General features: G+C 31.7%; 1 protein-coding gene across 3 annotated transcripts in view; it reads right to left on the reverse strand.

Moving 5' to 3' along the window:
- Positions 1–392: 392 nt before the first annotated feature.
- Positions 393–16,704, reverse strand: part of LOC149197832 (calcium-dependent protein kinase 1-like) — a 122,411-nt gene continuing 106,099 nt past the window's right edge. Inside the window, exons 2-8 of one of the 3 annotated variants that reach the window (XM_089405989.1) lie at positions 2,189–2,284; positions 1,848–2,000; positions 1,590–1,705; positions 1,348–1,515; positions 1,078–1,205; positions 859–958; positions 394–694 (exon numbers count right to left, since the gene is read on the reverse strand). In XM_089405989.1, coding sequence (XP_089262115.1) covers positions 593–694; positions 859–958; positions 1,078–1,205; positions 1,348–1,515; positions 1,590–1,705; positions 1,848–2,000; positions 2,189–2,284 — 863 coding nt within the window. In that variant the 3' untranslated portion in view covers positions 394–592. Of the gene's footprint in view, positions 695–858; positions 959–1,077; positions 1,206–1,347; positions 1,516–1,589; positions 1,706–1,847; positions 2,001–2,140; positions 2,285–16,704 lie in introns of all 3 variants that reach the window. The other 2 variants (XM_089405988.1, XM_089405990.1) reach the window with 2 other exon arrangements.

Below are 16,704 nucleotides of genomic sequence, written 5' to 3' on the forward strand. Positions count from 1 at the left end.
ACTTTATATTTATGCACTCAAAGGTGATCATGATAATTATTAAACAAAAAATTGAGAAGCTAAAGTTATAATTGTTATCATACCATGCTCAACACCAAATAATACAAATTAGATTATGCACTCTAGCGTAATCTATCTATATCTCCACTAAATTTATTCCTTGACAAAAAACCACTCATTAAATGCACACAACTACTAGTTATTATGTGCCATATTTTTAGAAGTATCTATAATTTTTTATTAATACTTGTAATAAGAAATTCAAATAAAATAATTCTAAATCTCAATGCGTATATTATAAACATGAAATCACAATACAAGAGAGTATCCTAATCTAAACAAAAAGACTAGAAATATATACTTACGACTCACAAGGAAATTAACATTTGTGAAATTACAAACTACATTGATTCCCAAAACTGATCTCGTAAAAATCAGAATATCATACTTATAGGCCTACAATAAAAAGTCTTAACAATATAAGAATGTATCAAAAATATATTGACTTTTAATTGTGATCCATTCAAGAAAAAAAGAATGGTTCTACACAAGAACTTATTGACTCCTCCAAAAATGCATATTGTGTTTAGCACTATCTACGTTTTGGAGGCCCACTGATTATTTCATGTCTTTTGCTGTCTTGGTTTCCTTTCTTCATCATTGTTGAAAACTCATCATAGTTAATAAGTCCATCCTAAACATTCAAACACATTGATAATTAGCATTAGTCACCTATTTTATATGCGTTATAAGAATTAAAATATTGGCATACCTTTGATAATTAGCATTACTCACCTATTTTATATGCATTATAAGATTTAAAATATTGGCATACCTTTATAACAAGAAGGTACTTACATTGTCTATATCTGCCTCCGCAATTATCTCTTTAATAATATTTTTGTCACCCATTCCATAATTACTTAATGCCTCTTCTAACTCCTCCTTTGTAATGTATCTAGAGAAATCCCAAATGAATTTAGAAATAACATTTTTTCTTTATAAAAATATTGGAAAGAAATTAATGTTATAAAATGAAAAGTAAAGTAAAATTATATAAACTTTTTTGGACTTTACCCGCTTGAGTCTTTATCAAAATATTGAAAGGCGGTATGTAGATGATCTTCCTTGTACATTTTATTCTTCTGCATTGTAGCTGTGATGAACTCAATATAATCAATTGTCCCATTCCCATCTACATCCACCTGGAATAATCAACACAAATATCATATGAATAGAAGTCCAAGTAGAAACTACTAGATCAAAAAGGTACAAAAGATATGAATATTTCCCTAGATCAATGTTGTGTAAATTTATTTTATAAAAGGAAAATTCGTAGGTTCTTACAGCATCCATCAATTGTTTAGCTTCTGACTCTGATACTTTAGACCCTAGTCTTCCAAGGCCAATCTTTAATTCCTCAAATGTGATTGTGCCACTATTATCAGTGTCCATACTCTTGAACATCTCCTTCAAACCCATTATTTCCTCTTCTGATAAAATTTCAGCAATAACCTATCATAAGACTAAGAAATTTAGATCATATACAAATGGAACTTTAATTTGTCTAGTTATATGTAAAAGCGTACCTTTAGAGCAACTTTTTGAAGCTTGTTCATTGCACTGAATTGCTTCAGCCTAACTAATACATCATTTGCAAGTGGTTTGTTTGGGGTCACATTATCTTCTCTCATCCATGGATGGTCTAAGGTCATGCCCAAAAACTAATTAGATATTGTAAAAAAGTATGAAGATTCCATTAGAAATCAAATGTATTATAATTTTCCATGAAAAAAAAAGTTTTTCTATTATCCAATAAAAGAATCCTTCATCATAACATAACATACCTAAAACTTGAGAAGATGTAAAACGCTCCTTGGCTTCTCGCTTGAGCATATTTTTTATTAGATCTTTTGCTCCACTGGAAATAGATGGCCAAGGTTCACGATCAAAATCAATGTTTCCATGTAATATAGCCTTGAGTAGATCACGTTCTGTCTCTGTCAAGTGCAAACTCACATTTTTCATTAGCACATTTTGGAAGTAAACTTAAATATGTGTAATGTTTCATGCATGGTTTCTTATTATGATAAGTAGTTCAAGTGATGCCATTCTAATGTATTTTTAATTATACACTAACTTGCCCAAAACGGAGGAGTGCCAGAGAGAAGAATATAAAGTATCACACCAGCACTCCATATATCTACTTTTGGTCCATAGTGTTGTTGCAATACTTCAGGAGCCACATAATATGTACTTCCCACGGTTTCCTTAAAAACGTCACCTGTATTAGATGAAGAAATCAATATATAGTCTTAAACTAATTAGAAAAATATTAAATTCTAAAATATAGTTTAACATGGAGAGCAAACTAGTGGATAATCCAAAATTTCCTTGATTGGAATATAAAACTTATTTAAGAAGGCTTCTCATTGCGAGACACTTACCACAATATCAAAAAGACCCCATTATGAGTATCATACTATAGCTCTAGATAAATAGGACCCAAAATGGATGGAAATACATCATAAACAGGTACATCCACCAAGGCGATTTCCATGTTCATGGTGACACTTCATCTTCATGATTTACTCATGATTTAAAATAATAATAATAATAATAAATAAATAAAACTAAATACAATTTTTGTGAGTTATTAACAGTAAAAATAATGCATGTGCATACCATTGGGAAGATGCTACAAGTGATTGAGAAAGGATGGAAAATGTGCGTATGAACATGGGTATAATCATCCAGGAAGATAAGAAAATTAAATTCTAGATCAATGTGCAACAACAAATGATGTATGAAGAGAAGTACAATAATACTTAAACCTACATTCCCTAGTCTTATGTATCTCTTATTTATTTTATTATTTAAAATTTGGAGCTATTATTGTTAGTTTTCCTATAAGATATATGGTTGTATCTTGTCTTTTCTTTGCATTGTATCTCTATATTTACTTATGTAAAGGTTACATCAACCCCTTTCACCCACCTTTTCTACTCTTTCTAGTCTCTCAATCAATCAATTTTGGAAATTTAATCAATTTTGAATGGTTGAGACCTGCCTCATATCTTTGGAATTGGTTCTCAATCACTATTACTTTTATTTGAATGTAATTCAATAATTTTTAACTCCCAATAGAAGTGTTCACTTTTAATCTCATGATTCATGCTAAGAATTTCAAATTGAACCTAATGTTTACCTTGGATTCCCCTTTTATTACCCCTCCTTCCCATGTTTTTTGAGCTCTTATTGTCCTAGTGCCTTGAAATTTGTGTTAATGTCAAGTTTCCATAATAATAAACACATTATTTCTTCATGTTTTGATTCCATCTATGTGGTCATTTCTCTTTTCTTTTCTTGTTTCCTCCACTTTTTTTAGATTTTTATGTTAGTCTTCATCTCCCTAACAATGTTCTCCTAACCTCTATTTTCTACAAATGTAGACCCCTACATTTTCCCACTTCTTAATCACCTCAATCTTGTTAGTCTAACTTAATTCTTTCATTAGACTTTCTCTATTTATTTTACACCATCTCAAACCCCCCATTTAGATTCATTTGACATAGTTCATTCCCCCATAATTTTGTATCGTGCCATATGTCTTTCATTGTTTTTCAACCAATCTTAGAATTACTATATTTCCACGCACCTGATTACTTGTTTATAAATCTAAAATCCCTCAAAACCCATCCTTTGACACATTTTCACCTCCATAACCCCATATGCCTTAACATTATACTCCTTCATTTGAGTTGTATTTCTTAGTTTCCTGTCATAGTCTCATTTTATAACCTCTACTAGTTTGTTTCTTAGTTTTCATCCTTGGTTAAGACATTGCAACCTCTAAAAACTAATTTCTTGATCCATGTCCAGTTCCTTGACCTTATCTTCCCTAAATATCATCTCATACTAGCATTATCTAACTTATTTTCACCTCGCCCATGTATTGTTGGTATATCTTTGGTTCGTATTTTTATTGAAACAAAGTCATTCCTTTGACCTAGTGTCTATCATTATTTCCATATTTGTTTTTCAAGTAAATAAATAGTACATGTGTAAATGATTTATTTGTTTATCCCTTTATTGGAGTTGAAAATAGGTAAGCTTTTTATGTTCATGTTATGCTTACTATTGACATAAATAGTAGAATTAAAAGAAACTCTAATTCTTCCATAAATGCATGGAATTTGAACGACCCTTACAATTAATTAATTAAACATGTTATCCTTTATATTATATGAACCAACAACAATATTGAGTGTTTTTGTGTCATTGTAGATTTAGATGATGTGAGGGTCCTACCCTAACCTCTCTACTTCAATGTAGTTAGGAGTTAGTCAATCAATGTATGATGCCACCTTGTTTTAAATGAGGACCATTAGATAATTAGTAAGATAATCATAGAGATCAATAATCCTTTCAGGATCACCACATGTGGCATAGATATACCAAAGTAAATCTAAATGACTTTGATGATTCTAACCCAACATGTTGGATTACATAGATGGAACAATACTTCTCCCTCCAAGGTATTACTAATGAATTCATGAAATTTAGCATGTGTGTGTTCTACTTGGATCGAGAACATTCAATAGTGTCAATGATCCGTAAATTGTCGTGGATATTCCACTGGAAAATTCATCACAGCAAATCTAATAATATTATAATAAAAATCTGAGATTCTACACTATTACAGTTTTATTTAATTTTTACATCTGTAAAATTAACTGTAATTAGTGCATGCATGTAAAATTAAATCAATCAAAAAAGTAGAGAACGAAAAAATAAGCTCACACACACATAATACACAAGATATGCTCTCTGGGAAACCCTTTCGAGAGAAAACCCAACTGGAAGGTGAGGCTGCTTTGCTCTCTTTCTCTATTTGGAAATATGGTTGCAGATACAAAGAAGTAATGTTTATGGCCCGTGGGCTGCTACAGTGCATAGATCCTCTCTATGTGCTCTACCTCCTATCTCTCCTGGCTATCTTTTCTCAACTATGGAACAAAATGCTCTTGAAATAATGGAATGCCTTTTCCTCCTAGTGGCCCGATTATAACATAACTCGATAGCCTACTAGTGGTTAAGTTTGACTACATCAACTCTTAACTAGAGTTACAAAATAGACTCTTCTATATTATTTTACATAACAAACACGTGGCTAACTCCTTTTCCATGAATAATTGGGGCTGATGTGGCATCCTCTTGAACTATAGGTGTGAAAAAAGGAAGGTCAACTTCTGAGTGGTATAACTTTTGCATATGGACTCTGATTAACGTGCTTCTTGTGTTGTTGAAAATATTTCTGTGTCTATAATAGCATGAAAAGGTTCGGAGCTTGAGAGGAAAATTTTTACCCCCAAAAAATGTCGTTTGATGCCTCAAAAATGCTCCCGAAAGTTTTAGACCCCGTTTCACCAAACTGGGTCCCACCGGTGAAAATGGTCCCATGAGTTGATTCCTCCACTTTTTCCACTCCAAATGCATCGGGATGGAAAAAATAATATAATGATCCAATTCAGATCATTCAATGACATAAGAAACACAATGGGGAATACATTGCCTAAACCTATTTTATTAAAGCCATCTATGCTCATTTCGAAAATAAACCCTCATTATTCAGGAAGGTTTATGAAATTGCACCAAGTATGCACAATGCAAGACTTTATAGAAACATTTTAATAGTTATCCATATATTCAAATGACATGGCCTATTACTTTTTCCTAGAATGTTTTAGTCATGGTATGAAGAAGGAGATTAAAACATGTAGGGTCTTAGTGGCTTAGAAAGCTACTTGATTGGTGGATTCTCAACAAGCTCGAAATCATAGGTGGTGACCAATGCATAGGCCAAAACGTCTCATTTTATTTCCTACCCATGCCCTCTCTATCATCCACAACAACCTCATTTTCCCTCTCCTCCCTTGCATGCCCACAAGTTGACTCTAAAACAAGAATTCAACTGTAAACACCTCTAAGTTTTCTATAGTTGTGATGAGAAGTATTTCAAATGGAATACATTTAAGGGACATCAAATATTTCAAATTTGTGTGTCCCAACCTATCCACCCTAAAGAAAATTATGAGGATACCACCCTAGAGTTTGAATTAGTATACCATTAACCTCCTCCTTAGGAAGAATCCACCCTAGATCCACCTTAAGGGGAAACCCAAATTTTAGGTTCCTATCCTAACCTCCATAATTTTTGGTACTTTGGAGTTATTTAATTAATGTATGCATATATATTCTTCGAAGAAGGCCCTTTAGATAGGTAATGGATAGTTATTTAACATAAAAGGGTCATATTTATCAAATAAAGCCCACTAGGTAGTTGGTACTCATTAATGATGGGATCACAAGTAGTATAGATTTTTCTATTGATAATCATTAAAGAGCTAGGAGGCTATGTAATAATTTTTGTTGCTTATTGTTGTAATTGGACCTCTTCTCCATGAGAAGTCACCCTCCCTTAAGAGGCATGTGAACATTGTTTTATTTCTTTGACCATTATTAGTCCAAGTGCATATTTCACATATTTCATAATATTTGTCTCTTGTATCTACTTTTTCCATTTATAATCTCCAAATATATTTTTCATGATCCAAGTATAAGGGTTAAGGATTAATACAAATGGTATTAAAGGCATTTCCTAAGCCACCACACATATGGATTTTAACCATATGTTTTTAGTCTAGAGACATGCTCTAGGATTTTTAAATAACAAAAAAAACTACTATTAAGATGATATATCAAATGTTGAGGAAGGATACATGTATAAAATACAAGTAGTATAATATAATTTAACACCCTTGTGACCTCTATTCACACCCCTTATAGTATTATGACATCAAACCACACCCTCATATGAAATTTTCTTCCATGCATAATTGGGTATATAAAATTCCCTACAGATGAACCTAAAGTTAGTCTCACATGAATATACAACCATGTTATGACTATAGTACACAGAGAACAACACTTAAGGGGATGAATCTTGCAAATGACGTAATTGAGTAGTGCAACTAACGATATAGGTTATCCTCCAATTAGCCTCCCACAAATCCTCTTCTATTCTCTTGAAATGAAATGCCCCTCCTGTAAATATCTTCTAGTGATTTTTATATAGTTGATTGGATTGATAATGTTGAACATCATATTATTGTCTTAGGTTGGAAACTTTTTGAAAGATCTTTTATCCTCAAAACTTTTCGTGAATTTTATTATTTATCATGAAAAATGCCTTCAATTTTATCATTGTCAGCATCAAGTTCCAAACATGATTGCAACAAGTTTTGCTAGTCTTTCAATTCCAACATTGGTTCCACAACATTCTTATGCTTATTCTCTCTAATTAATTAAGGGATTAGATTCTTATTCTTAGTTGTAGTCTTGCTTATATACAAGGTGGTGTTTATTTTGTAATCTTGAATCCTTTAACTTTATGGTTTTCTAAAAGTTAGATTGGATTTTTTGTTTATATATATCCCATGTTCATTTTTTCTCTTAAATACAAACATCATGGTCATACCATCAAGACCTACATTTGGACTTTGATTTTCCTAATAAGTCAGTATTGTGGCAATTCAAATGTCGGGAGAAACTTTTAGGTCCCTATAATATTATTGTATCCCCATTATTGTTATTGTTGTGGCCATGTAGCACCCATATTGTTATTATTATGCCCTTACATTATTATTTTTATCTAGTTATGATTATATTGTGACTCCTTAGACTCATATATATACCAAGGAGGTATTGTCATCTGTATCATCCAAGAATTGTTCATTTATGTGATGTAAAGGAGGTTTTCCCCTTGAAGAGGCTATTTTTCAAGTCATTGATTTATCTTTTGTTCTGTTTTGTGAGATGGTTGCATAATATTTGGTATTAGAGCTTTGGATTCTAGGGTTTCGCTACTTCAAATAGGTCATCTTGGAATTTTATCTATATATTTTTTTCTACGAAGCTTCAAAAGATGATATTTCAACCACATGGAGTAGACATCTTGATGAAATTCATGTAGAAATTTTAGATCTTGGTTCGCTATATTTTCTGAGATATGGTTCGAAGAAGTTAGGGTTTTTGCATGCTCCAGAATTTAGTCTCAAACATGTGACCTAGGGAAAATCATCATATATTTCTTCTCAAGAATTGGATTTGAATTCTGTAAAATATGATTGAAATTTCACAGAATTTAATTTATCATGTATCAATTTCAGGGCCAAAGGTTGAAATAGTGACATGTGGTATCCTGTACGAGTTATGTGCTCTACTAAACGAGTCCATAATCGGCCATCATGGGAGATTTGGCATAAATTTATATTGAAGAATCAAATCTTGATCTGACTTGTGATGATAGAAAGAAGACTTAGAGTGCTACCACATGACTAAATTATAGACCCTGGGAGGCCAAAATTTCATAGATAGAATAGTTTCAATATCGAGCTCCAAATAGCAAGAAGAAAAAGGTGTGTATTCTTTTAAATTTGCATATTTTTGTTTGAAAAATCAGTCTAAAGTAATAAAAAGGGCATAATAAAGCACGAGTATCATTATTTGGTTTCAATATGCCTCGAAACAAAAAAAAAATGGATACTCCCAGTCAGAAAACTCTACTATGACACATGACGAAGAGGAAGAAATGCAACATGATATATCCAAATTATGTGACCAAGTGCAAAAAAAAATTCTCTCACAAAGAGTAACCAAAAATGAAATGGAAGCTAAGATGGATGGTTTGAAGAATGGTTTAAAAACATACATGGAAGGTTTGAAGGATGGATTAAAAGCAGTCATGGAAGGTTTGAAGGATGGATTAAAAGAAGACATGGAAGGTTTGATAAAGTTGCTACAAGAAATGCTTCCTAATGGTGAAAAGGTATTCCATGAAACTCATGATGAGAAAAAAATGAATGTTAATTGTGATTTTAGAGATTCTAACTTTGGATTCAAGACCAACCACGTTCCAAATATCGATATGTGGAAGTTTGATGGAAAGAATCTGGTAACATGGATACTACAGTTGGAGCAATATTTTTATCTACATGATGTGCATCGATGGAGCAATATTTTAGAACACAATCAGTTTATATGGTATCGATGGATTTTTTCTCATAAACCACTTTTCACTTGTTCAATTTTTACGGAGGAAATGATTACACATTATGAGGATACAAAGAGAAACACCTTTTTTAGCCAATTGATAAGTCTCAAACAAAAGGGTTCAATGGAAAAGCACATTGAGGAATTCCAAAAATTGAATATTAGGGTAACTGATATTCCATAGGAGCATAGGATTGATGTCTTCATAAGGAATTTAAAGGATAAAATCCAACATGAGGTTTGCCTTTGGGAACGTGATTCATTGGAGAAGGCATTCAGGGTGGCAAGAAAAGTTGAATGAAAAATTACGGCAACAATAAAGTATACCACTCACAACTATAAAGATGGAAGTGTTGTTGCTCCTAGCCTTCCAAAACCTGCAAGGTTGAAACCACAAAAAATGGAGCAAAAAAGAGAAAAGGGGCTTTGTTACAGTTATGATAGAAAATACACTAAAGGTCATAAGTGTGTCGAGAAGAAATTATTTTAAATAGATTTTGAAGAGGATGAAGAAAAGGAACAAGAAACATTGAAATAAGAGGATACACACCAGGAACTAACCTCGAAGAATGAAGAAATGAACTCAACCAAATATTGTAATGCATTGGAGGGAATTAACACTCCTCAAACACTCAAGATAGAAGGATATATCACGAATAAAAATGTAATAGTGTTGATTGATTCAAGTAGTACCCGTAATTTTATTCATTATAAGATAGCCAAGGAATTGGATTTCCTTTTATATCCAACACTAGAGTGTCAAGTGATGGTTGAAAATGGAGGAACTATAAATTGCTCTGGAAAGTGCCATAATATCAATATAACCATGAGGTAATATGTATTGAATAGTCCAATTCTTTCCATTCCAATGGGTGGTGTTGATGTTGTACTAGAAGTCCAATGGTTACAATCTTTGGGGAGAATAGATTTTAATTTTTAAGAACGTTTCTTGCAATTTTTTGAGGAAGGAAAGGAAATTGACTTAAGGGGTATCACAGGGAAACCAGGGAAGATAATCAGCTCTAATTCATGAAAAATCTTTTGAAGGAAGAACAACGGGGCATAATTGCACAATTATGCTCACTAGAGGTTCAAACATTGAAATCATCTATTAATTCAAATCTCCAAAAAGTCTTGGACAATCATTCTAGTATATTTGAGACTCACAAAGCCCTCCCACCTATTCGTGATTATGATCATGTTATTCAATTGATTCCAGGAATTTTTCCTCCAAACTTTAGGCCTTATAGATATCCCTATTCCCAAAAGAGTGAAATTGAATGTACGGTTGCAGAAATTGTAGAGGCCAGTATAATTCAAGCTAGTCAAAATTATTTCTCTGCTCCAGTAGTATTGGTGCACAAGAAGGATGGATCATGGCATATGTGTCTGGATTATAGGGAGATCAAGAAACTCACTATTAAAGATAAATTTCCCACTCCTGTCATTGATGAATTGTTATATGAATTAAATGGAGCAATTTACTTCACAAAGTTGGATCTTCATTCAAGATATCATCAAATTAGAATGAAGGCTGAAGACATTCAGAACTCATGAAGGTCATTATGAATTTTTGGTCACGTCTTTTGGCGTTACTAATGCACCTTCCACATTTCAAGGTTTGATGAATTCCATTTTCAAACCCTTCCTTAGAAAATTTGCATTAGTATTTTTTGATGATATACTAATCTACAAAAAGTTTTGGAAGAATCATATTCAACATGGTGACAGGGTGCTCAAACTATTGGAGGTGAAACAATTATATGAAAAAACCTCTAAATGTTTCTTTGGAGTATAGGAGGTGGAATATTTGGGTCGTATTATATCTCATGAGGGTGTTAAGGTATACCCTAACAAAATTAAAGTCATTAAGGAATGGAAAATCCCCACAACCCTAAAGAATATTCAAGGATTTCTCGGGTTGATAGGGTATTATTACAAGTTTGTTAAGAATTATGGGAGAATAGCAGCACCTTTAACAACATTACTGAAGACAGATGCATTTTCGTAGACTCTGAAATAGACTAAGTCCTTTGAATATCTTAAAGAGGCAATGTGCCAAGCACTGATCTTAACTACACCAAACTTCACATAAACCTTTATTACGGAATGTGATGCCTCAAGAAATGGAACTAGTGTTGTTTTAATGCAAGAGGGGAAGGAAATGTTGGAAATACTAGATGCATTAAATAAATGTTGGCCTTACCTAATGGGAAGACACTTCAAGGTAAAAGCAAATCATGATAGTCTTAAATACTTTTTGGAACAAAGATTATCTTCAGAAGAGTAGCAAAAATGGCTCACAAAGATGTTGGGTTATGACTTTGAAATCATCTACAAAAAAGGGAAGTAAAATGTTGTTGCAGATGCACTCTCAAGAAATGATGAGGATTTGGAAGCATTCTCTATTCCATTCTCTTATCCAACGTTATTGGATAATTGAAGCAAGGGATGAATAGAATAATGACGAATAGGTGTGGACACTCATTCAAAAGTTTCATCAATATCTTAGTACATCTAATACATTTATTAGAAAAATGATTCATTATGGTATAACGATAGTTTATATATTTGTAAGAATTCCCAACTCAAACAAAATATTATTTTGGAATTGCACACCTCCCCTTTAGGAGGGAACTCAAGATTTTTAAAAACTTACCACAGGGTCCTAGTGAAATCCTAGTGAATGAGGCATTCATAGCCCAATACACTCGCTTTCCAGCTGGGGGAGAAATATGATCAAAAAATTTCCTCATGAAGAACATATCCTGGAGCAAGTTTGTAATGTCAAGGAAGTCATCACATAAACCAAAAGGTATGATTGTGACTCAGTTCAAGGATAAATGGAGTGATTTGGTTGTAATTTTTAGGCATTATATAACCTATGAAGGTCGTTATGGTTTGATACTACAAATTATGAGTTCGTAAACCTAGCCTTCACACACATTACTCACAACATAGCCAAAAGGTCTAAAATTGGTTTCCGGGGAGAAAAGTTTGACCCAGTATTTCCTAGCAAATGTAAGCTTGATTCAAACCTATTAGTCCATCGTGTCAAAATAAACCCTCTCCATAACCCCGCAGTTGGAACAATAGAACGTGAGGAAAATATTAGCAAAGAGAATCAATTTGAAAGAAAACAACTGGCACGAAAATTAGCTCAAGCTAGCAAGAATAAATCCAAAAAGGGTTCAGGTTCTGCTACTCCTATTCAAATTGATATTCCAGAAGAATGCAAACTTGAAGAGAAAATCCCTAAGTCCAAATTTAATGAGGATTTCGGGTGTGACTTTGATTTCAACCAATTTGATGATACTAGGACTAGGTCTAAAGATGATTGTTGTTAGGCCTCACAAATACCATAATCCCCTTTTCCTATTTCTTAATTCTAATATTGTTTTTTCTATCTTTTTCCTATTTTTTGATATATCGATTTGCATAATATGGTATTTTAAAGTAATTAATTTATTTCTGTCATTTTGTTTCATTGATAATTGATTCATTTATAAAAGTGCCTATTTTCTCACATCTAGATTGTTATTGGAAATAGTGACTCTCAGACAGCTAGAGTTTGGTGGTGTTTTTTGACCTATTCCTAGCATAATCAAACAACATGATGTTGTCTCTGCTAATTTTAGCAAAATCAGTGAAGCCAATTTCTATCTGGACTTGAGATAGAATCCTTGGTTCTTTCATCTAGGTGATATTAATCCCTTTTGTAATTGAAAAGAACATCTGGAGAATCTTTAGATCCTCAAGATTGCTCTATGCTAAGAAGACTTGGTATTTTTGTCATTTATGATTGTAGTGTAAATATGGGGACTTATGTCCCGAACATGAGCTTTTTTAATGTAATTTTTATGATACATATTTTTAAAATATCATTTAGCATTGTAATCATTATTTTTTTAATATAATGCAAGTTTCTGTCACAAAAAAGTTAGTTTATTTTTTTGATATATCTTTTAGGACAATTTGATTCCAATGGTTTGGGCCCACTTCTAGAAGAAGTTCTTTCTTTAGTTGTATCATTAATTTTATGTTCTACTATTTGACGTTATTTCCCTGTTAGAATCATTTTGAGAGTGAATTTCTACCTGATAATCACAATATTGGTTTATAGAGATTTTTGTTTGATAATTTAGTTTACATTCGATGTTGCTTTCTTACTATTCCTTGAAGGTTATCATTCATTGTTATTCTTACAGTAGTGTAACATCTTTTCATGTTACCTGTTTATTTACATTAATTAGAATACAGTTTCTTGGTGTTGTTTCTTCAATTTAGAGATTGTTGTTCCTTAAGTAGCAGCTTAGTATTAGATCAATTTATTTGTTGTTTTATGATAGATAGTAATTAGAATTTAATATTTGCAGATGACTTCTAGGAAGTACCAGTTTCTTGCAGGTTGAATCTTTGAATGTGTGTTTTAAGTTAAGAGTTGATTCCTTTAATGTTGTTTATTTTGTTACTACTTTAGTTAGCTAGCAACACTCCCTCTTGCATATACTTTGCAGACAATCTTGAAATAGAAAGACGAAACATTGGGCTGACGGTTTAATGTGTGGTAGTTAGTTTCTCTTTTAGATCAATTAATTACCTCCAACAACTGTCAACATGAATAGAATCCGCATAGCTACTTGAAAAATTGGTTATGGAAGGAGAAATATAATGTTGTAGTACTAGAACTTAAGCATAAAATCATTGAATTACAACTCGAAAACTAACAGCTAAAAATGCAAAACAAATCCATGGTTGAACAACATGAGAAGCAAGTCATAGAATTAAACAAAAATCTCCAGTTGGCTAGAAACAAGTGGTGATTAAATCCCCTAGAGTCAATGTTATTATTACTTCATATTTACAAAATCTTATTGGTGCCAAATAGTTGATGTTCAGTTTATTTTCTTTTAAGTTTTGATATATTTTCTAAGGTATGAATATCAATTTAACTTGTTTTATTTATTTTATTAGTAGTTATAGAATCAAATATTACGTAGTAACTCTTTTAACAGATATAAGTTATTAATTTAATTTGTTTTATATTTTACATGTGTCCACTACAAATATGCAGTTGAGCAATCGTTTCCAAATATGCCAAATCCAATCCATGTTGTTAGTATGTCCTGATGTGACAAGCTCTTTTGTTACATTCAACAGTTAGAAGTTGTTTAATTTTAAGAAAACTTTAGTACGATCTATGAGATTGAATTTATTCAATAAACAATATTTCCTAATTTTGGGAAACTTTGTCTTTATTTTAGATATTGGTTATCAAGTATGATTTGTATTATCATAACTCTATAAAATATAAATAGAGTATGAAAGACGGTGGAAAGGGAGGATTGAAAGGATGAAACTTTGACGAATGTAGGCATTGAAATATTGTGCTACATCATACTTCTGTATGTTTTATGTTGAATATCTTTGATACAAAACCATAGTTGTTTATCCTTTAAATATTTCATTGTCATATATTTTTCTTTTGATAATTCTTTGATTGTGTTTCAAGAGTTTATTGGAGGTTATATTACTATTACATACCTGAGTTATGTATCAAGGATCAATGGTTGGATTTTAATTCATACCTTTGTTAATTATTTTTTCTTGAATATAGATTAGATTAGTTTTTGTTATTGTTTCTTATATGAATTAGTTTAAGTCTATGTGATACGTGAGTTATAGTGTATGGAACGACTTTCATAAGTCAAATCTTCCACATATACATCTTTGATGCAAATGGAATTGACATTGTGATTGTTTTTCTTTCTGGATGTCTTTGGTTCTTGGTTAATGAATTATTATTTTGTAAATCCAATAGCAAACTCAGTCATTGAATCTATTTTAGCTCTTGGCCAAGGTAGGTAATTAGTCATTTTTTATTTGTTTCTTTCATTAGTTTCTAATGGGAATTAATTAAAATAATTTGAGAATTGTTTTATATTGTTTAGAGAATTGACAAGTTGGTCGTGATCTATCTTGTTGTCTCTTATCTTTTGCTCACCTTGGAAATCAATTTTATTTTTGTAGCTTTAGAATTATTCATTTTCCTTGCTAAGGATTTAAATTTCTTCTTAAATTATTTTATAACATATGTTAGATATCCCTGATCACCAGTTAAGAGCTATCACTAGCGATTTTATAATTTGTATATTTGTATCTAATTCTTTTGTCAATTTCTAGTAATTTGTAAATATTAATTTAGGACCATTATGAGAGCTTTTAACACTTTCTTTCCCTTGGAGAGAAAATTTATTGGCTAACAGAGCCATTAAACCCATGAGCGACAACCACACCAAATGACAGGGGTTATATTTAAAGAACCTTAGATTGAGTTGTTTCCTCTTGTTGACATATGGTCAATTATGCCCATCAACAAATGGTTCTAGAAGGAGGGCCTAATTAGACCTAAATGGCTAAAGGGAGCCATAAGAGACCTCCGACCACTCGCTCTCCAATCGTTACTTCTAGTCATTAGAGGAAATTTGATTTTAAGAAGTTAACATTGAATTTCCTTGTCATAATGTGTAAAACAATCAAAACCCTTTAAAATTCAAAATAGATAGAGGTGTGACTAGGTACCAACAAATTTTTTAATGATATAATTTACCTACCTTAAGTGCGAATGGTGCCCAAGTGACCTAGAACTATATATATATATATATATATATATATATATATATATATATATATATATATATATATATATATATCTCTCTCTCTCTCTCTCTCTATATATATATATATATATATATATATATATAATATATTATTCTATAAAGCTATAATATCGAGAATATTTTTAATGAAGGGTAAATCATGGGTTGAGTGTGTTTATAATAACACATGACTAATTTAAATTTTAAATTTAATTTTTTAATTAATTTTTATTAAACATTGTTTTAATAAATTAATTTATATATATATATATATATATATATATATATATATATATATATATATAGTTATTTTGATAAACGTGACATTTATTTAGGTAATTTTGATCAAAGTAAAATAATAAAAATGATATATTAAAAATTGTCTGCATGACATTATTTTATTAATTTCTTAATTTTTTCTTAGGGGCTATTTTTGAGTTGAAATTTCCTCTAATGCATTTGTGTAGGAATTTACAGGGTAAGTTCCATAGAAAGAATACCAAAAGGACACCGCTCACAACCAGATCTCAAATCAATACACCAGTATTTTTGACGTGGTTAAAACCCTCAGAGTGCAAGGAGGGAAACAGTCCACGGCCTGTCCCAACGTGGGTACTACAGGCAATTTATTAATCAAAGAATGAAAATTTACATAAGCTTCTCTCATGCACGGATTACCCGAACAATGACCCTCCATGCGCTTTAAATAGAACTCATGGACCAATCGGGTGTCAAGCCACGGATCAAGTGTCGGTAATACCGAGGTGAGAGTGAACCGTCGGATCACTACATATCGTGACCGTCGGATTGTAAGTTACAAAATGTACAACGGTAAAGAAACACACTTTACCTAACTCTAACCTAACTCTATACTAGACCAAGTTGAACTTAACTATATCCTATGTGTCGGAATATCCTAACATCCCCCCTT

Source organism: Pinus tabuliformis, chromosome 2_2, assembly GCF_031772625.1.
Source record: "Pinus tabuliformis cultivar Carrire ecotype Pingquan chromosome 2_2, CPIR1, whole genome shotgun sequence".
NCBI lineage: Eukaryota > Viridiplantae > Streptophyta > Pinopsida > Pinales > Pinaceae > Pinus > Pinus tabuliformis.